The sequence below is a fragment of the Sciurus vulgaris genome (assembly GCF_902686455.1).
Source record: "Sciurus vulgaris genome assembly, chromosome: 3".
Lineage (NCBI taxonomy): Eukaryota > Metazoa > Chordata > Mammalia > Rodentia > Sciuridae > Sciurus > Sciurus vulgaris.
Window position 1 is genome coordinate 149,652,194 of NC_136463.1, and position 22,166 is coordinate 149,674,359.

Genomic DNA, 22,166 nt, shown 5'->3' on the forward strand with positions numbered 1-22,166 from the left:
TTAATTGGAGCAAATTATACTCCATGCATTTATAATTATGCCAAAATAAATCCTAATGTTATGTATAACTATTATGAAGCATCAAAAAATTTAAAAAAGAGATTTTTCTGAGACAAAGTTTTCTTCTACCCTTCCAAAATAATTTAATATTAGCACTCACATTTTAACAATTCCCAAAAACCTAGTAGCTACAGCCAAAAAGGTGTTTGTTCTCCACTAGCAAACAAAATATCAAGAAAAAATTAAATAATGTTTATAAATTTAAAATTATGGATAAATGTTTTCCTAATTCAGGGATAGGCTAAGTAACATTAATTGTTCTTTTACATAAGAGGGCTAAGAGAAAGAAAATATGGAAAAATAGAGAATTTGCATATTTATAAGTATATGCTTATGATTTTTATCCCAGAAAATAATTTTTAAAGAGAAAAATGTATAGTTATCCTTATGGGTTAGTTTTGAAATATAATTGAGTTGAATTCCAGTTATTCAACTTTTCTGATTCTTTGTCAGTAAAACACAAGACTATTTCTACTTCTTGCACATTGACAATTCTAATTATCCATATACAAAGGCTTTTGAATGCCAGGTACCAAAATTCCCTTAAAATTAAAATATATTAATTATAAAATCTCATTGTTAAATTTATGCATCATATTTATTTGTTTTTTCCATGAGCAATAGAAACAAAATGAGTAATCTCAGTACATTTAAATAGCTATGCTATACTTTCAACTGTGTTGAACTAGAATTCTTTGCATGATTAGAAAAACTTAAGATTTTTTTTTTTTTTAAGTTTCAAGTGTCCTCTGTAAATTTTTTGCAAAACTTACCTCTCCCCCTCTCCTTGGAAATTATGAAGCTTATTATATTTCTATCTAACTTTTAGATAAAAGTTAAACAGCTCGAAGAACAACTGCGTTCTTTTACTGAAACCAGTTTACAGAATGACCATCTTCGCAAGCTGAATAAGGCTCTAGAGGCCAAATATGCTCAGGTATGTTTAATAACTTCAAAAACTGATTGCTGTCAGATTGCTGTTCTTGTTTTAGTTTTTAAGAAATTGTATGATGCCTTTCTCCTCACCTTATCATACAACTCCAGAAAGATGAATATCCTTTCTTGGTTCAACAACCATTTTTAAGCACCTACTATGTACAAGATTCTGCTAAGCCGTAGCAGAATTAAGACATTTAACTTGCTTCTAAAAGGACGTTTAGGAATGTACTTAATAAACTTTATTATAGAATAGAAAGTTATGCCTTTCAGAAAAAATATAGTTTATATTAATGAGCATTCATAGGGAGCATCATCATGATTAGAAGCATTGATAAATGCTTTTGTAAAGGAAGTAGTTTTTGAATTTGAGCCTTAAAAATCTTAGCAGATGGAAGGAACAAGTACCTGTTTTTTGAGTGAGTGATAGGCCAACTTGGAACTCAGTGCCAACAAGGTATATCTGCAACAGACAGAAGCTCACCTGAAGGGAGGTATTAATAGTGAAGATGTTTCCTTATCAGCGAAAGGTGACTGTTGAGGCTGAAACCTTTTATAGGTCACATAACATTTCAACAAATGAATAAAGAAAAGTTAAATAAGCAAAATACATAAAACATTTAGTGAAGAACTTAACCCAGGAATGTTTTACCAAAAGAAAGTGGTTCTTTTAATGATTACAAAATTACCGTGTGTATATTAGATTATTTTAAAAAATCTTTAACTCTAGATGTAAGCATGTATAATTTCTGTGTCTATAATATTTGTGTATATATGCCCCCTGTAACCAAGGCACTAGAATATGTCTTCCAGTGGAATACTCATGGAGTTCTAGCTACCGACTGTATCCATGGGTGATGAGGTCACAAAGTTGTAAGAGTGACCTCATTAGATACGTTCTCCTACAGGTAATTTGGTTTAAGGCCTATTTCTTTACTAAATCATACTTTACAGTGTGATCTCTTTATTCTGAAAGCAAAGGAACACATTTTCAAACATATTTTTTATTGTGGCTGCTGCTTTTTATTGCTGTTTCTCCGAGAGAAACAATTCTTTGAAAAATAAGGCTTAATTTAGTTGATTTTTTTGTTTTGTTTTTAAATGGTGATGCCTCCAAGAAAAAGGAAATCTCCAGAGAGGCCAGCGTCTTCAAAATCCCTTGAAAGCTCTAGGCCTTATGTAAATAATATAAAGGAGAGAACTTCGACAGTTGGTTTGCCCAGTGTTGTTCCAAACTCTGCACGCCGTGTGAGTTTTGCACCTACACTGCCTTCTGTGAGAACGTCTCAGGAGATTGGAGACTCCAGAATCTCTCTAAAGACACTTTTGAATGCTATTAAAACTATGGAGGGAAGATTAGAAGGCAAAATAGACATTCTTGCCTCAAGACCCTTACTAAATGATGAATCACCAAATTATCTTAAACAGGATTTGGTAAGTGAAGAACACAAATAAAATCTTAGGGAAATTTCAGATTTATAAGAATGAAGAAAGTAGTGATCTAGGAAGATAATACAAAGATATGAGTAACTACAAGGAAATTGATTCTTCACAAATAAAAACTGATGTAAATTGAAACCATTCTTGACCATCAAATAATTTTCATTTGGGTATAGAAAATTTGGCTTGAATTACAATTGAGTTTTGTAAAATCTGATTTTTTTTAATTCAAAATTTCTACCTAATCTCAACATTTGAGCTAAAATGCTTGAATAAATCATGATTTTAAAATAGAAATACATTAATCCATGAATCCCCATGAAATTGAACATTGGAAAATACTTTCCAGAGAAAACTTCTTAGGGCATTCATCCACTTGATATTTAAAAATAAAAAGTACTGCAGCTGATCTTATGAAGTAGACTACTGTTTAGATACTTTGTGTAAATAGTTTTGCTAGCTGCATTTTGTGTGTGTGTGCGTGTGTGTGTGTGTGTGTGTGTGTGTGCGTACATATATCTTAAAAACACTGGTAAAATTTTTAAAACTATATTCTTCCTTGTATTCTTTGCTAGAACAAAATTCAGTAGATTTTTAGAACCTATGAGTTGGGCACTATTCTGGAATCCTTACAGAAAAAGTTAAAGTATTTTAAATGTCGCAGGTTAAATTTTAAGGAAATATAAAACATTGAGAAAGGTGTGAGAAAAAGACATTCTTGGTTGCTGTTGGGAGCATAAGTGGTACAAATTCCTATGGAGAGCAATTTGGCAATAATTATGACAAAATTAGACCTCACAATTTAACTTCTAGGATTTTTCTGTACATATTTAGTAGCTTATACACATGACTTGTTTACAAGATTACTTACTGAAGTGTTGTTGGTTAATAGCAAAAGACTGCAAGCAACCAGAATTCCATCAATAAGAGACTAGCTAGGTAAATCATATGTATCTATAGCTTATAATCTGCTTCAAGATATGTATATTATTAGGTTAAAACAAGGTTCAGAAATGAAAAGATAGTATTTTACTCTTTTCATGCAAAAAGGGCAGGGAGATAAAAAATATATACATAAATATTTATTTGTATATGCATTGTGTTTCTCTAAAATGAATCAATAAGCTGGCAAAATTTTGAGGAAGGATACTGTAGCTGAGAGATTTTTTTCACATTATCTTTTTGTACATTAAAAAATAAGGTGAATATGCTACCTGTTCAAATAGTTAACTGATGAACATTTCATTTTTAATAAAACTGAAAGTCAAGGAGATTGGTCTTTTCAACAAATTGTGCTGGAATAATTGGATATCCATATGTAAAAATAAAAACTATATGATCCATACTTCATGCCATATATAAAAATTAATTCAAAATGGATCATAGATATAAATGTAAATCCTAAAACTGTAAAGCTAGAAGAAAACATAAAAGGACATCTTTGTGATCTTGGGTTACACAAAGATTTCTTAGATCTGACATCAGAAGCGGAATCCAGAAGGTTGACTCTATGGTAGAGCTCTTGCCTAGCATGCATAAGGCCCTGGGTTCAATGCCCAGTGCTGGGGGAGACAACGTCTGATCAATAAAGGAACCAAAGTGGTAAATTGTACTTTATTAGAATTGACATGTGCATTCTTCAAAGACATTAAGAGAAATGAAAAAATGATCAATAGACTTGGAGGAAATATTTATAAACCACAGTTGTGATTAAGGACTTGTCTCTAGAATGTATTTTTTAAAAATCTCAAATTCATTAAGAAAACTGCCCAATAACAAGAATGGGTAAAATATTTGAGCAGATATTTCAAAAACAGATATATAAGCGCTTGAAAGATGTTAAACATTCACCATTAGGGAAATGCAGTGAGATATTACCACACACCTATTAGAAGGTCTAAAATTTGAAAACTGATCATACTGAGCGTTAGGATGTAGAGCAACTAGAACTCTGATACATTTCTGATGGAAATGTGAAATAGCACAACCACGTTGGAAGATATTTTGGTACTTTTTTTAAAAAGTAAAGCATGCTAACACTATGTGAACCCTAAGTTGGTTCACTCCTAAGTGCTTCCCAATAAAAAATGAAAGCGCATGTCTATACAAAGACTTGTATCCAAGTGTTCACAGCAGCTCTATTTGTAATAGCTTAGATCTGAAAACAACTCAAGTATCCAAGAGGTAAATAGGAAAGTAAATTGAGATATATCCAGATAGAGTACTAAGCAACAGAAAGGAGCAAACTATTGATGAATGCAACAAATTGAATCAGTCTCAAAATAATTATGAAAGAGTAGGTAACAATGATTCCACTTATATAAAATTCCAGGAAATATGAGCAATTGTGACAGAAAACAGATCCGTGCTTGCCTTAGGTTGGGGTGGGGGAATCAGGAGAAATAAAGGGGGAGATTACAAAAGGACATAAAGAAACTTGTGGGGTAATGAAAATGTTCAATATTTTTATTATGGTTTCAAGGATTTATACATGTCAAAACTTCTCAAATTGTACACTTTATGTATTTGGAGCTTATTGTGTCAGTTACACCTCAGTAAGAGTTTTAAAAGAATATGAATGTGTTATCTGTTCAAGTATTTATTATATTAAAATGTTTAATATTCTTAAAAAAGACAGAACTGTAGAGATAGAAAACAAAATTAAGGTTTACCTGGGGATGGATAGGTTTGGAGGGGTGGTAAATGCAAAGAGGTAGCAGAAGGGAATAAGTGATGATGGAAGTGTTCTTGATCTTGATTATGGTGATGATCACATGAGCAAGTGTATGGAGTCAGATTACATAGACCTATATTTGTGTGCACATGCACCCCTGGGACAAGCACACATAGGTGCATAAAGAGTTAAAAACGGCGAAAACTGAGTTTTGTAATCTAGTTAATATTAATAGTGTACCAGAGTCAATTTTCTGGTTTCAATATTACACTACAAAGAACTTTTCATACTAGTTTCCAAACATTCTGTGAGCCTGTAGTTATTTTGAGATAAAAAGGATTTTTTTTGATGTTGTATTAGTTTTTTGTTTTGTTTTGTTTTGTTTTGTTTTTTGCTACCAGGGATTGATTGAGCCCAGGGGATCTCAAGTATTGAGCCATATCCCCAGCTCTTTTATATTTTATTTTGAGATGGTCTTGCCAAGTTGTTTAGGGCCTCGCTAAATTGCTAAGTCTGGCTTTGACCTTGTAATCCTACTATCTCAGCCTCCCAAGTTGCTGGGATTACAGACATGCACCTCTGTGCCTGCTAAAGTAATATTTAAAATAGTACAATATCTAAAATAATTGTGTGAATCTACTGGAAGTGTTTCAAGAATATAAAGTTCTAATATTTCTATCTTTCTATTGTTTATATTATAGATACTAGTTAGTATTTGTCTTGACTTTCATTATATTTATGCATTTACATTTTCAAAAAAGTTTGTTCAATGATAATCAGTTCAATTTCATTTTACATTTCAGCTTCATAATCTTACTCTATTCTTATGTTTTCATACAGAGTGACTAATATGTTCGGATTCCCTGTGTTTTTTCACACAGATTTTGTTATTTTTGCAGTTTCCTACAAAGGGATAAGCAGCTAATAAAGATGTAATTTATTTATAATAGTGAATAAACATTTAATCAAGCATCTTAAGTTTGGTTTCTAAATGGCTGTATCTTATTCTCATCACTGATTTATCGTGTTTTAGAAAGTTGTTTGTTGTTTCTATTTTTTTATTAAGGTGAAATCCATTCTTGAAAGAAATGAAGAAGAGCTATCCCAAGCTGTGAAGTGTCGAGATGCAGTCCTGCAAGAGAGTCATAAGTTGAAAGGGGACTTGGAGGCTTTGGAGGACAGGGAAAGCAAGAAGGCAAGGCGTTCCTCTTTTCTGAAAATTTGTCACTAAGATAAAGTGCTTATGAAACCTTTCATGAGCTGTATTCCTGATCATCTTGTTTCCGTTAGTAAAAGGAATGAGGACTGATCAGAGGAAGAGTTCTTCTTATAGAAGATAACTTTATTATAGTTTTTATACAATTCCCATAAAGATATATTATGTAACTCCAGTGTTTTTAACTGTCTTAAAAGAATCAAAAATCCTAATCTTTCTATTAAAATTCATCTGACCTTGGTAATATTAACCTTCATACTTAGGTTTCATTAATGTGATATAACAGTACTATGATACTTTCTCTTTAACATTCCTGTGATGTGTGATTAGTGGGAACAGAAGTCATACCAAACTTATTTTTTTCTAACATTTTTATTTTTAATTGAGACACTATAATTGTATATATTTGTGCCATTCTGTATGACATGTATGTCATATGTAATAATAAGATTGAGGTAATTGACATCTTTATTACCTTATATATTATCATTTATTTGTGTTGGGAGCATTCAGAATCCTCTCCATGAGCCATTTTGAAATATTCAACTAGTTGTTGTCAACCATAGTTATCCTGCTGTGCTTAGCACATTAGGAGTATTTCCTCCTATCTAGCTGCACTCCTGTATCTGTTAACTATCCCATCTCCATCCCTGTTTCCCCTCATCCTTCCAGGTTTTGGTAATCACTATTCTAATCTATGCTTTTGTGAGGTCAACTTCTTAGTTTCCACATATAATGAGAACATATAGTATTTGCCTTTCTGTGCTGATATTAGTTCACTTAATTTTCTCCAGTTCCACCCATGTTGCTACAAAGATAGAACTTCATTATTTTTATTACTGAGTAATATTCTACTTCCACATTTTCTTTGTCCTTCATCCAACCACATTCCAAACTTCTTGAGAGCACATACTAGATTTTGCCTCCCCGCAGAGATCTGTGAGCTGTATCCTCCTTCAGCAGCTTCCAATTTCTCCTGCATCTCCACAAAGAGATAATCTTGGTGGATTTCAGATAAGTTCTCTTCTGATCCCATCAGAAGACAGCTAAGCATACCACCTGGGACCACCCCTGAACCCAAGAATTTGTTGACCTTGTTATCTCTGGTTAATGTGTGTGCTGTGTCATGACAGTAGTCTACTATGTTTTCTGTAGGATCTGGGGTCTACTTTTCTTCCTCTCAAAGTCACAGTAACTTTAGTCATTCCTATCAGTGTTCTACCATTCCTGTTTTATATCCTCTTTCCTAGGACTAATGAGACACACAAGAGTAACTAGAAAGGATCAAGGGTGTTTGTCTTGTTTCATTTTCTTTTAGGTAGGAAACTTTCAGCGACAATTGGCAGAGGCTAAAGAAGACAACTGCAAAGTCACAATCATGTTAGAAAATGTGCTGGCTTCTCACAGTAAGATGCAAGGTGCTCTAGAAAAAGTACAGATAGAACTTGGGCGAAGGGATTCAGAGATTGCAGGCCTCAAGAAAGAAAGGTACCTGTGATTATTTTTCTGTCCTTGATATTGCTGCATTGTACTACAAAGGAGTGTTCAGTGAAAACTTATGAAGTGACTTTATACCACTTCCTTCATGAAAGACTACTAAAATACAGTTTAAAGAACTAGCAAATTAAGGGAAATCTGGAATTAGTAGTGAACATGATTTCTAAAAATTCAAAATTGCCATATTTTGCTATGATATGAAGAATTAGGTATCCTTGAAACTCATGATGTATTGCTGTTTTACCTTTGTTGCTTTCTGCACATTTTAAACCTAATTCTGCCCTTGGCTCTATGAATAGTAATTGTTGAGATAATTGAAGCTAGACGGGGGTGTAGCTCAGTGGTAGATAGAGCACTTATGTACCATGTTTGAGGCCCTAAGTTTGATCCTCAGAACCAGGAAAAAGAAAAAAAAAAAAAAAAAAAATATATATATATATATGTATGTATGTACATCTATATAAATAAATATATATAAATTAAATATATATATTATATAAACATGTTTATATAATATATAAATATATATGTGACTAGTTTGAAATATTTATTACTATCCTATTTCAAGATTAAAAATTATTTTGGATGAATCATTCTGAGAACTAACTACTTCTAGCCATGTTTTATTAATAAACTCTTCTTTGTTTTAAAAATTATATAAAATTTCCCCTTTAGGTTAAAGAGCAAATGACCTGAGCCTAACAGGGCTTCTAAAATATATCATGTGTATCAGTGGTATATGTTGCCTGTTTTCTGAGAGAAAAGTGGATTTTACTTTCTTCATTGTGCTTATTTTTTTTTCACATATTGTGAAAATATATTACCTTTGCAGTAAAACCAAAAGTCAAGAGGACAGTATTAAAAATATTTTTTGCCATTCACAATAAATTTCTAAGTAACTTTGTATTTAGAGGCAAAAATCTCATCAGCAAAATAATCCTAGTAAAAGTGGTGAGTTTTTTTATAACTAGTGATATATGCAGTATAAAACTACCATCCTATTAGAAATATGTATCTATAGAGTAATGCATTAAGCCACATTGAATCATAGATAGGACAAGTTATCTAATTCCTTAGGAGCCTTAGTTTCTTACTCAAGCTAAGACTGTAATTGTCATCTACCAACTGTCAGATATTTTGAGCATTTGTGCCTACTATGCTTGATGCTCTTTGAGCTTCTTAGAAGAGTGTCCCAAAACTCCCAAGATGTATAATTCTTAGATGAGTCTTTTCTGTAGTCACTCTTCTTGTGCTTTTTATTTTTAGGGCTCTAAATCAACAGAGGGTGCAGAAGCTAGAAGCTGAAGTGGACCAGTGGCAGGCCAGAATGCTTGTTGTGGATGCACAGCACAGCAGTGAGGTAGAGGCCAGGTGTTTAAAGATGATAATATTGAGCTCTTTTGTTTTATTGGGATGTTACTGTTTGAGAAAAATGAAGTGAAACAATCAGGTAAATTTCTTTTTCACTCAAGTCTGAGTTTTGGGCAGTGACATATTTACAAATAGGAAATGAACCTGAAGCTTTCCAATGAGTCATGTATTGGCAATCCAGGAACATAATTATGACTAATATTCTTTTGTCTTGTATGGTCCAGTCTTTTCACTTAATGCGTAAATATATTTCAGAAGCTAAAAGACTTAGAAAATAACATAATCTCAAAAGTAGCTGGAGTGATCCCTCTGTTAATCAGAAGACACAAACGTGTGCACATACATGAATGTGTATCTGCACATGGATATTTCATGTCAATAAGGCTTTTTGGAAGAATATATAAGAAATAGTTGCCAGTTTTTATCTCTCCTAGGGAATAAGACCAGAAGGTGATAGGATTGGGAAGAGGAATTGCAGTTAAAAATTTAAAGATAAATTAAGCTGGCTCTGTTTTCCAAAATTCTCTGGTGACCACTGGAATATAGCCTTCCCATTGCCTTCTAAAGTCTCCTAAGCAATCTCTAATAAGTTCTCACTTATATTCCAAGCACCTGGAATCTGTTCCTGGTTCCAACTAATTATTTCAGCGGCACTTGAGGATACAGTGTAAGGAATGAATGTACCGTGTGATAGGCTTCTTGCATCTGTTACAATGGCATTAAAAACACCCTTCTCTTTCAGATGGAGCCTCTCCACAAAGCTCTAGAAATAGCAAGAGAAGACAATAGGAAACTGGCCATGAGCCTGGAGCAAGCTCTCCAGACAAATAATCATCTGCAGTCTAAACTAGATCACATTCAAGAAAAATTGGAAAAAAAAGAACTTGAGCGGCAGAATTTGGAAACCTTCAAGTAAGGACAGTATAGTCACAGTAAACTTGGGAAAGAGCCTCTAGAAAAGTAAGACCACTTATTTACACAAGCCAGTTAAACCCTCTTCTCCCACTTTGAGCTAGCACTCCCAGCCAAACCATGGTAAGAAATCAGGCATAGCTGATCACCTGCAGATAACAGCTGGTTAGGGCATCCTCATTTGGCTTTCCTTTTCAGCTTTTCCCTCACCCATTGTCAAGCTGCTTCCTTATGTGAGGGTTAAACAAAAATTTAAAGAATATTGGTTGGGAGTGATACTGGTACTTGTTTCTTGCCAGGCTTATGCATCCTTTCGAAGCACGATTTAGATAAGGAATAAGCAGACTGGGTGGGACTAGCATGGAATAACTCCATCTAAGTAGATGTTAAACCATTAATTATTTTCAATTTTTACCTGAAATTAGTTAGATCAAGCCCATCAAGTTCGGGTCAAGCTACTTAAGTTTTGTCTTAAGTTAAACCTAGATAAATATGATTTAGATACTAATATCGTTTGGAAATTTATACCTAAGGGAAATGCAGCATGCATGTAGATCATTGTTCTTTTAAGTTAGTGTACATGTTGATATAGGAGATAGGAATGAGCTGAAGCAGAAATGGTATTTTTCATATATGTGATCTGTGCAAATTTTATATTCTGATAAAATACTAGCAGTTACTGCCTCAGGACTACTCAGTATTAGTTAAAACAATATCATGTTTATGTAGTGGTTGGCAGAATCATTTAAAAACCCTTCAGTAGCCAGGCACAGTGATGTGCACCTGAAATCCTAGCAACTTGGGAGGATGAGGCAGGGGGATCATAAGTTTGAGATCAGTCTCAACAACTTATCAAAACTCTATCTCAAATTAAAATACTAAGGGCTGGGGATGAGTTCAATGGTAGAGTGCCCCTGGGATCAGTCCCCAGTACCAAAACCCAAACAAAACAAAACAAAAACCCAAAGCTCTCAATGACAGCTTAGGTTTAGATGGCTAATAAGTTATTTCAAACCCTGAAAATGTTTCAGTTGACCATAAAATATAATCCCTCCTACCACTGCTAGAATTATTTTGGCAAGATCATTTATAGGAAAAGGGTGAGCTGAAAGTTAGAGGTCTCCTCACAGCATTTGCTTCAGAATTTACCTTTATGTCACTGCTTTAATAGTTCATGTTTTCATCATGATTCACAGAAGATCTGTAAACCTCTTGAAATTATGCATATTGTACTTACCTATGCCACACTCAGGAAGAAAGACCAAATTTGGAAGATTATGTTTTAGACATGTTGGTTTTGAGGTGAAGAAATGAAGGCCTAATTCTGATAAGAGGTTACTAGTTGAAATTCATCTCTACAAAGATGAAAGTTGATGCCTTTGAGCGATTAGTGTGCCCAGGGAGAAGTCTAGGATGAGAACCAAGGTAAGAACTTGGAGATCTACTGCATTTCAGGGGGAAGGAACAAAAGCCAGAAAAGGAGGCAAAGAAAGAATCTAGAGGATGTAGACTCACTCTAGGCAGAAATGAGTGAGTCATATGCTGCTGAGTGGCAAGAATGAGACCAGAGACAGAGCACTGAGCTTTACAACTGGTACCTGCAGAACATCCTCCAGTTAGCCAATTTCTGTTCATCTAGAAGATTAAAAAGAGTAAGTGATTGATGAGAAAAGGTAGTGGTGAAGAGAAAGATTGAATAGTAGCTTATGAAGAAAAGTAGTAGAAGAAGAAAAGCTATTCTGCTAAGATCTTATTTTAGGATAGGAGGAACTGGAGCATGATTAAAGAGTAGGAGGAATAATCCTATAGAAATGGATAAAAACAAGAACAAAGAAAAGTAGAGGTTTATCATTGAAATTGAGGTTGTGCATTTCTTCCTTTGAGATCAGAAGGAAGGAAGAGAAGGTGGTTCATTATTCAGAGAATTAGAGGTTGATGGTCTGATAATTTTCTTAGAAGAAAGTAAGAGCAAATTGAATAAATTCTAGAAATCTATATAGCATAGTGCCTGTAGTTTTCAATTCCATATTATTTACTTAAACTTTGTTAAGAGGGCAGATTTTATGTCGGGCATTTCTGAGGTGAGGATGAAAGTGAAAGTTAATTTGATTTAAGAAATTAAAATTTAAAGTTAATAAAAACTCAAATTACATTTGAAAAATACAAATTACTTTTAGTAAAAATTAGAAGTTTTAGGACTAGATGATTGTAGCTGATGTGTATTATGTGCTCATTATGTGCTTACCGTTAGGCTGGCACTTCCTTTTGTACGTGATTATCAATGGTAGGTACTGTTTTTATTCCCATTTTCAGATAAGGAAACAGGCATAGAAAGATCTTGTTAGAACTGGGATTTAGATCTAGGTGGCAGCAGGCTGACTCTAAAACCCCTAGTCTTCATCACTTTGCTATAATAAGCACAATAAATTTAAAGACAATTTAGAAAGTCATTAAGAAAATCAGAATAGAATACATACTACACAAATAATGGTTTGTTCCCTTTATATATCTCCATGTATTTTTTTTTGTCCATTTTTTAGATTGGGGTGGGTGTAGGAAGAGTGTGAGAATGTAATAAATAACAAAATAGTCACCTCCCTTGACTTCAAATTTCCCATCTGTTTATGTGGTGCCATTAGAACAAGTGTCAACAACTTTTTTGATATGACGTGCCAAAGTTGATTGCCATGTTCCCACCTGAGGACCAGGAAGTGAGGATGGGGTACAGTTGCAGTTGTCTCCTGCAGAACTTCAGGTCTCATTCTATAGACTAAGCCAAGTGGACAAGCTGAGTCCATTAGCAGAGACTTTTAGAGGCACATGAGGAATGTGTACATGTAATCCAAATAAACACAAAAGATGCTCAGGAGGCTAGGGAGCAAAGGAAGATTTCACAGCAAGGCAGGCTCCTCTTGCCTTTCAGAAATACAGATAATCATGGAATAGTGCCATACTAAGGCATTAATATGAGAAGGCAAATCAGAGAAGGGTAAAACTGGAAGAAGCCTTGCTGTTGTTTATGTTCTTTCTTTTTAAACCTTTTTTGGAGTCACCTATACTTGTGTAAGAGTCGAAAACTATGGATTCACACCCACACACAACATTTCCATACCATTTCAGGGAATTTCAGTATCTTCAGAAGCCTAATCATGGATCTTGACCAAGGAACCCAAGTTAAGAATGCTGATCTAATATAAGGCTCTCACTGTAAAGATAAGGAAATAATAACAACTGGAAGTTAAAACTTCAAGGAGTGAATAGCCGATAGCAAAAAAATATGATAAAATGAAAACAAGTATCTCTAAGTATGATGACTTCCACTAATATTTCTCCTGAGTATGATTTATTTCACTCTTTTGGATGAATCTCTTAATACAGATGGACATATTGGGCTGTTTTTTTTTTTTTTTTTAATACTGCAAGTAAATGGACCTTTTTCCTTAATGAATTCTAAATCAATGAGATTCAACTGAAAACTGATCCGCTTGTTTGTAAATCACACACATTTTGGAGTGTTGTGCATTCCCCTCCAAATCTTTCATGCCTCCTAAGATGGTTTCTAAAGCTGCTTTATTATCTGTCTTCCTCAAAACAGAGAACATATGGCTGAGGAGTCCAAAGTAGAAGCAGAGTTGCATGCTGAACGCATAGAAGCTCTAAGAAAACAGTTTCAAACTGAGAGAGACACTGCAAAGAAAGCAGCACAACGGGAAATTGCTGAGGTAGTAAGTGACAAAGTTTCTCTCTAGGTGAATACCTTTTAAGAGGGTAACTAGCTAAAGGACTTCAGAGGACAACTGCAGTTGTTCTTTGGCTCTTCTCCTTCTCCTCTGATTAGCAAGTGAGATATAATTTAGCCATCTCTGTGTTGTTTGTAAAGCAGCACTTTCTGATACACAATTCTCTGCCCAGAGAAAGAGTGCCTTGATGAGAGCTTTTCCGTCAGAGAGCAATAACTGAGAAGGACAGAGGAATGAAAAGACCGCCATCTGACAGAAATCTAGTCACCTGTCTCGGTTCATTTAACCAGCATCCATTGTGCATCTACCTGCTTCAGAAAGCCACAAAATGAAGCATTAGGAGATATAGTCCCTGTTCTGATGTGTGCTAAATAACCCTGGTTTAATCGTGATCTCCACTCTGGTCATGAGAGAAACGGGGAAAACATCAGAGAACCTTTCTTGGATAGCTAGAGACAATGCACAGTTTTGGAGGAATTCAAAGTAACAAAGTTTATTTTAGGCTGGTTGGGTACTAGACGACAGGAAACTTAATGAAAGTATAGCTTTAAGTCTGGTAGAAAGGCAGGTCTGGACACCATCTGTAGGAGCCTATGCAAAGCTGAGTTATAAAACCCAACAGGACATAAGCAAATGAGAAGGAGCCTCTCTGACTAGAGGCTTTGGAAATGTTAGAGGAAGAGTGGTGAGCATAGATGGACCAGCTGATTGTTGGCCTCACCTACTAGACAATTTCATGTGAACTGTTAGGTAAAAATGAAATGATACAGGTGTCTGAGCAAAGGGATGATCTAAGAACAATTTTAGGATGTTAATGTGACAGTAGTTCAGAGTAGTGAAGAATGCAGTAGGCATGGAGAGTCAAGAAAACCATAGCAATTAATTTGGGAATTGATGATTAGGGCCAAGCCAAATAGTTCTCTTGGAAATATAGAAGGATTAAGTCAACCATTTTAATAGAAAAATCATCAGACATTAAATGTGTCATGAACGTGGAGAGTAAGGAATTAAAAAACAATTCCAAGACTTGATTAGGATGACTAGTGTGAGTTTTTCCAAATTTATTAGCTTTAGTAATTGCCATTGACAGGTATCAATCACAAATCAATACAGATATATAGAACAGTTTTATAAGTTGTAAAATGCAACATAAATATAAATATTATAAAGAACAAATTTAGTGGGAAACAAAAAGGCTCACTAAATGTAGAAAGATACCTTTAGTCAGAGGTCATTGTTCAAAATGTTTATGAAACTGGAATCCTTTTAACAACAAGGGTCAGCGAGATGGTGAAGTTGTAAGAAGACCATCTGGGAACAGTGAAAATGTGACATGAGTGAGCAGATAGCAGCAGCAGTGGTTCATGCACAGTGCTTGAGTCCCAGTTCTGCCTCTTATTAGCTGTGTGTTAATTGACTCTTCAGTGACTTAACTTCTGAGTCTTAGTTTTTCCAGTCACAAAATAGAATTCGTCATAACTATGTATCAGGTTTCTTTTAAGAATTAAGTTGAAAAGTATTTGTGAAGTAATTATCATACTGCCTAAACATAAGTACAAAGTGAGCAGTGATTTGGAGGCTTATCTAGTTTTAGACAGAGCAGTGATTAATGTAGCAGTAGACTAACAGGAAGTTGGTTGGGTGCTGATAGAAGACTGTGGTGTAAAGTTAGGATCTAAAGGAAGAAACTAGTTTGGGAGGAAATGGTACAGATAGTCTTAACTTCATTCCTTATGTTCAGCACCACCATCCTAGAGAATACTACCTTCCTATTATCTCCCTTCTCAGGCGCCTCTTCTTTTTAAAGTGTAAGTGGCATTGAATTAAAAGAACATTAGGAGGAGGGAGATTCATAAGAGTGTTTTAGTAATCACCATGCTATTTTTCCCCAAGAGAAAAACTTAAAATTCTTAAGAACAAAAAGCAATATTTTTATTCTAATTAGTTATACATGATAGTAGAATGTATTTTGACACATTATACATGTATGGACTGCTCATTCTTCTGGTTATACATGATGTAGAATTACATTGGTCACGTAATCATGCACGTAGGATAGTAATGTCCCATTCATTCTACTATCTTTCCTATTCCCATTCCCCCTGCCTTCCCTTCATTCCCCTTGATCTGATCCAAACTATTTCTATTCTTTCTTAAAACCACCCCTCTTATTGTGAACGAGCATCCGCATATCAGAGAAAACATTTGGCTTTTGGTTTTTTGGGATTGGCTTCTTTCACTTAGCATGATATGCTCTAGTTCCATTCATTTACTGGCAAATGCCATAATTCTGTTCTTCTCTATAACTGAGTACTATTCCACTGTGTACCTATATCACATTTTCTTTAACTGTTCATCTGTCGAAGGGCACCTAGGTTGATTCCATAATTTAGCTATTGTGAATTGAGCTGCTATAAACACTGGTGTGGAGGTGTCACTGTAATATGATGATTTTAAGGCCTTTGAGTATATGCCGAGGAGTGGAATAACTAGGTCAAATGGTGATTCCATTCCAAGTTTCCTGAGGAATCTCCATACTGCTTTCCAGAGTGGTTGCACCAGTTTGTAGCCACACCCAGCTTTCTGCCATGGCCTGTGTGGAGAGGGAATAGGTAACCCTCAGAGGTGTGGGCCAGTGAAAATAAAAGCTAGAAAAGTTATATTAAGAAATAAAGCAGGGCCTGGGGTTGTAGCTTGGTGGTAGATCACTTAACCTAGCATAATTGAGGCACTGGGCACAATTCTCAGCACTGCATATAAATAAATAAATAAAAATGAAGGTCCATCGACAACTGAAAAAAATAATTTAAAAAAGAAAGCAAAAACCACAGAAAATATTTTTTGAAGAGGGTGCTTGACTGGTGGAAGAGGCCTGATGGGTCTGATGCTAACAAGGAGAAAAACCCTCGAATGCTTTACTTATAATGAAACACACCAAAGTCGTTTATGGTGAGGGGTTCTTCGAGGTAAATAACAAGTGAGAAGCTGTGGGGAAGTTGGCTTGATTGGGGACTTAGCATTTGCACAGTAATTCTTCCTCCTCCAGGCAGCTGGTGCCACAAGGCTAGTTGGAGCACTTGTGTCTCTCTCCACGTCCAAGGAGTTGTGTTTGAACCTGGGACTGTCTGAGCCAATACATTCCTCAGTATCACAGAATCCACTCTGAGCAGGACATCTGCCAAAGCAACCGAGCAATCTCAGATTGGTGAAATTGCACTGAGAGTTCTCCGAAGGGCTTACCTCCATTTTGGAGTTGGCTCAGACATGCCCAGTTCATTCGCTGCTTCCAATAACCAGCAACGTATGATCTGTTGTTCCATAAGTCTGCTTAATCCAACATCATTATTGTGTTTCTTATTCTCCTTTCTAAAAGAGATTCAAAGACGACAAAACATAGGAACAAAACTGAACAAACATCTCTTAACTGAATGGTATGTAAAAATGTTCCAATTTTTTCCTTTGTGTCCTAAGCTGAAGAAAGCCCTTGACGAAGCCAACTTCAGATCAGTAGAGGTATCTCGAACCAACAGAGAGCTGCGGCAGAAACTTGCAGAGCTGGAAAAAACACTGAACAGTAACAAGGAGAAAATAAAGAATCAGAAGGCCCAAATAAAGCTCCACTTATCCACTAAGATGAATAATGCTCAGAATATGGAGAGAATGAAGGTGTCTGAGAAACCCTAAGTCCCTATGTCTCCCCTCACTTTCTTAGTATGCTAGCAGATCCAGGCAGTCGTTATAGTCTGAGGAAGATAGATTTCAGAATCTTAACAGAGCATGTATTCTCTGAGAATTAACAGCCACAATTTGGAAGTGGGCAAATTGCTTTTGTGGGACTCTATTTCAGTGGAGGTGTTTCTTTGTAAATGTTTGGTTTCTTATTGGCTGTCAGTGTCACATTCTGGCTCCCCATCTGTCTTTTCCATGTTGATTGTACTGCACTTTGCTCTTTTGGGGGTCAGTGGGCCACATAGGAAATAGAGCTCAGCAGAACTTACAACTTTGGTTCTCATATGGGATTCTGTCATCTAAAAGGTAAAAATGAAAATGCTGCTTTTCCCACCAATCATCTTTTTTTAATGTTATTTGTACATTTACTTTCAGCAAATAGAAGCAGAATTGAGGCAAATGGAGCTAATTAAGGATCAATATCAGAAAAAGAACTATGAACAGGTATGATTTCTACATCCATTTACTATTCATTACAAAATTCCAACTTAGATACACCAAATGTTTTCCTGTTGTTCTCTGCCAGTCATTGAGTATCCAGAGATTCGTATCTGAAATGAGTAACCTGCAGAAAGAGATGCAGCTCTTAGCCAAGAGCCAGTATGAAACTTCAGCACGGAATAAACAGCAAGAACTGCGACTAATAGCAGAGCAGAAAATAAGGCAGGAACTGGAAAATCGGTGTCAGGTAAAAGATCTCTTAAGATTGTTTTCAAAGACTCTGAGCAAATGGCCTGTGTCTAAAACCAGCATTATAGCCCCTAGGTTTTCTAGTAGAAAACATCTGTATAAGTTGTTCATATTAGCTAACAAACTTCTTAGAAGGGTAATATTCTAGGAAGAAGCCTGAGCTTGGAATATGACAAAAGCTTTCCACTTTCAATTTACTAAGTGTTTACTTTTAAAGAAAAGCTAGGGTTCATGTATGCAAAATATCAGTTACTAAGTAGTCAGACTTCTGAACTGGATTTCATAGTCTTTCAGGGAATGTATACCCATTGGTTTTTCTCTATAGCATAGATACATACTTGTGGCTACTACAGGAATTTTAGCTATTCCAAACCTAGTAAAACAATATAACATTATATTGCTGCAAAGGGACTTCAAGAGAGCATTGAATTCTTGCCTTCTAATAGGGATTTTCTATTATGAACGGTATCTCTTCAATTCTGAAAAGAGACATTAATTACTTTCTCTTAGCAGAATTCATAAGTCAGAAGCAAAATCTGTAACAATATACCTATTTGTAGAGTATGATGTTGAATTTTTATCTTGTATTTTGGAAGCACCTGAAGTTCAAAAATATACATCTACTTTCATAATTTGATTGCTATATTACAAATTTGAAACTTCTTGATTTCATATGGTATATTTAGAAGTTTCTAAAAATTTTCCTCCCATTTTCAGGAATTGGGAGAAACTGTTAGGCACTTGAAGAAATGTAAAGAGGCAACAGAGAATAAACTGAAAGAAGCCAGTGTGGAATCAGAACAGGTGAGCCAGACCCATGACCATAAAAACTTAGACAATAACCCTGAAACACAAATGTGAAATCCTTCATCAACACAGTTGTCATGAGTGCAACAGGCAAGAGCCAATAATTTACTAAGTATAGTCTCTAATGTAGAAAATAAGTAGTTTTTAGATTAACATTCTGTCTTGATAGGTAATAGAATACTAAAATATAAATTGAATACAAAGTCCAAGTTTTGACCGCTAAATATAAGGGAAGACTAGCATATGTGTGAATTTTACTGCATTATTTGACTTGAACTAAGGAAGTTGGAAATTCTTTGTTCTATCAATAACTAGAAGCATAAAGTATGTCCTAATCTGTGAATTTGCTTTCTCTGTTCTAAACTTAAATTGGGGGAGGACTGGGAAGATGGCGGAGTAGAGGAGGTTGCTTTCCAAGCGGCTCCGTGGAGTGAGACCAAGAAAGAGGATAAACAGCTTCTCAGTGAGGTGGGTGAAAGAGGGATTTAACTGGGATTTAATACTGGACTCTCAGTACAGCTTGGGGACTCAGAAAGTTGGATATAGTAAAATAAAAGAAGAAAGCCGGCTGCCGGTGCCAGTGGCTACCAGAGCTGATCCACCATGGGCAAAATGGGGAGGGGGACTAAGAGAAACCGCATTTCAGGTGGCGCAGTGGCATGTCTTGGTACGGAGAAATCAGAGATCAAGGACACTACCCAACTGATCTAGAGGGTGTGCTACACTATTAGCCTATGTTGGAAAGATGCTGTGTGTATCCCGGTGGTTCAGAGAGCCAAGGCAGAGCCGACTTCCCACCATGCTGTGGTGGCTGGCAACTGTGGGAGCAAGTCCAGGATCCTGGATCTGGGAAATGTGAGATGGGTCCAAAAACCAGATCTGCCTCGCGCCTGCCACACGACTCAGAGTTGCCTAGGAGACCAGGAGAAATTCAGGAGAATGCTTTACCCAGGGGAATACAGGTTATTGAGACCTGAGAGATTCCAGGTCCCTCTCCCGCTTTGAGTCTGTTGACTTGCAGGACTGACTGGGATGGACAGAGAATTCTGGTGGGCAGGAGGGACTGTGCTGGGGACTGAGTGGGTGAGGCTGGGAAGGGTAGGATCTGTGAGTGGCAGAGGCGGGCACAGGATTGATTCCTCCACTGCACAAGTGGAACCCAGAGGAGACTTCAGGGGTTCATTGTCCCAGTGTGGATCACCCACTGCTGGACCCTGGAGGTGTTCTGATTTAAAATTCTAAAGACCGGTCACCACTCAATGAAGCACCTGGGGCCTAACTAGACCCTAGCCCTGCCTTCAGGAGCTCCATCTATAGGAACTCCTCTCACAGGGGACCGCATTGTGAAAGTGGAGTAAATAACACTCTTCAACCCGCTCTTCCTCATACTGCCAAGAAGGGAAGCCAAGAATTTTTGAACTCCAACTGGCAGCTTGATGAGAAACACAAAAAGAGGAAGGATTTGGCAGCCTGCAGCTGGTTCTCTTGTGTGAAGTACATACCTCAAGAAAAAAACAGAAAGACATTTGGGAACAGACAACAAACATATTCTCATTGATGATTCTTGACCACCACAGTGGAAACAATTCCTCAATTTTTTATCAAGAACCTTGTTTTTCCTCTTTTCTGATTGTTTGCTTCTGTGCTAAATGGTTCGTGGACATTTATACATACACATAATTGTCTCTTTTCTCATTTCTAGCATTGTTTTGAAGGTTGTTATTTTTCATGATTGTCTTTTGAGGGCTAAGGATTTTTAGTATATTTTGGTTTTGTTTTTTCTTATTTCTCTTGACTTTCTTTCTCTTTTCTTTGGCTAACAGCCAAATTCTATTGCTCTCCCTTTCATTCTTCCTTTAATATTTTATTTCTACTTTCTCTACTCCTTGCTCATAATCATCACAACCTATATCTCTTCTACATTCTCCCTGTTCACCTTTTGAAATAGCAAACCCTTTTGCAAACTTACTGTCTTTACTTTTGGTAATTGCCTATTATACCATTTGTTTATTGTACCAATTAACATGGTAGATGTCATAATAGGAACTAAGTATTTAGTTTAATGCTGTATATTGTTTGCATTGGTTATTGTTATTATTTGTCTCCCCCTAAACTGTGAGGTGCTAGAAACCTTCAAGGACACTTAAGTTCATAAGATAGAGACTCTGCCGCCTCAGATTCATACTGATAAGTGGGTAGATACACAAACAAAATGAAAAAGCAAGGGAACAAACCATCCTAGGAAATATATGTTAACCTGTATTTCCTGAATAAACAAAACTTTCCAGAATAAACAAAAGTTAAAAGAATTCACTAGAAAGCCTGCACTACAAAACATGAATAAAATATTTCATGAAGAAGAAATGAAAAAATAAAATTATAAACCAGCAGAGGGAGGAAGTACATTAGAAGAATAGTCAATTAAAGGAGAAACTAATACAACTAAAAAGTAGAAATAAAACGACAGGGACTAAAAATCATCTCTCAATAAAATTATTGAATGTAAATGGCCTAAACTCATCAATCAAAAACATAGACTAGAAGATTGGATTTAAAAACAAGACCCAACAATATGCTGTCTCCGAGAGACTCACCTCATATGCAAAGACATCCACAGACTAAATGTGAAAGGATGAGAAAAAACATTATTCACATGGATCTCGTAAACAAGCAGAGGTTTCTATTCTCATATCAGATAAAGTGGACTTTAAGCCAAAGTTAATCAGAAAGAAGAAAAGACATTTCATACTTATTAATAGAATTATACATCAACAAGATGTAACAATCATAAATATTTATGCCCCAAACAATGGAACGTCTACATACTCAAACCCTTCTCAATATCAAGAGTCAAATAGACCACAACACAGTAATACTGGGTGATATTAACATGCCTGTCTCATCACTAGATAGATTTATTTTTTAAAAGTAATAAAGAAGCAGGGGAACTAAACAATACAATTAATAATTTAGACTTAACAAACATATATAGAATATTTCTTCCATCAATGACTGAATACACTTCTCAGCAGAACATGGATCATTTTCTAAAATAGACCATATGTTAGGCTATAAAGCAACTCTTAATACACAT

The 22,166-nt window shown here is 35.6% G+C and overlaps 1 protein-coding gene and 1 long non-coding RNA gene across 6 annotated transcripts in view; one reads left to right on the plus strand and one right to left on the minus strand.

The window, feature by feature from the left end:
- CCDC150 (coiled-coil domain containing 150) overlaps positions 1-22,166 on the plus strand; it is a 111,807-nt gene that overhangs the window by 84,205 nt on the left and 5,436 nt on the right. For 3 of the 5 annotated variants that reach the window (XM_079132571.1, XM_079132574.1, XM_079132572.1), the window contains 11 exons: positions 890-997; positions 6,177-6,305; positions 7,645-7,814; positions 9,090-9,183; positions 9,937-10,106; positions 13,702-13,828; positions 17,318-17,512; positions 17,951-18,019; positions 18,102-18,263; positions 18,983-19,069; positions 19,451-19,540. In XM_079132571.1, the coding sequence (XP_078988697.1) occupies positions 890-997; positions 6,177-6,305; positions 7,645-7,814; positions 9,090-9,183; positions 9,937-10,106; positions 13,702-13,828; positions 17,318-17,512; positions 17,951-18,019; positions 18,102-18,263; positions 18,983-19,069; positions 19,451-19,540 (1,401 nt within the window). The remainder of the gene's footprint in view (positions 1-889; positions 998-6,176; positions 6,306-7,644; positions 7,815-9,089; positions 9,184-9,936; positions 10,107-13,701; positions 13,829-17,317; positions 17,513-17,950; positions 18,020-18,101; positions 18,264-18,982; positions 19,070-19,450; positions 19,541-22,166) is intronic. The other 2 variants (XM_079132573.1, XM_079132575.1) reach the window with 1 other exon arrangement.
- The window catches only part of LOC306656968, a 33,485-nt gene that overhangs the window by 6,772 nt on the left and 4,547 nt on the right, over positions 1-22,166 (minus strand). The window lies entirely within an intron of this gene.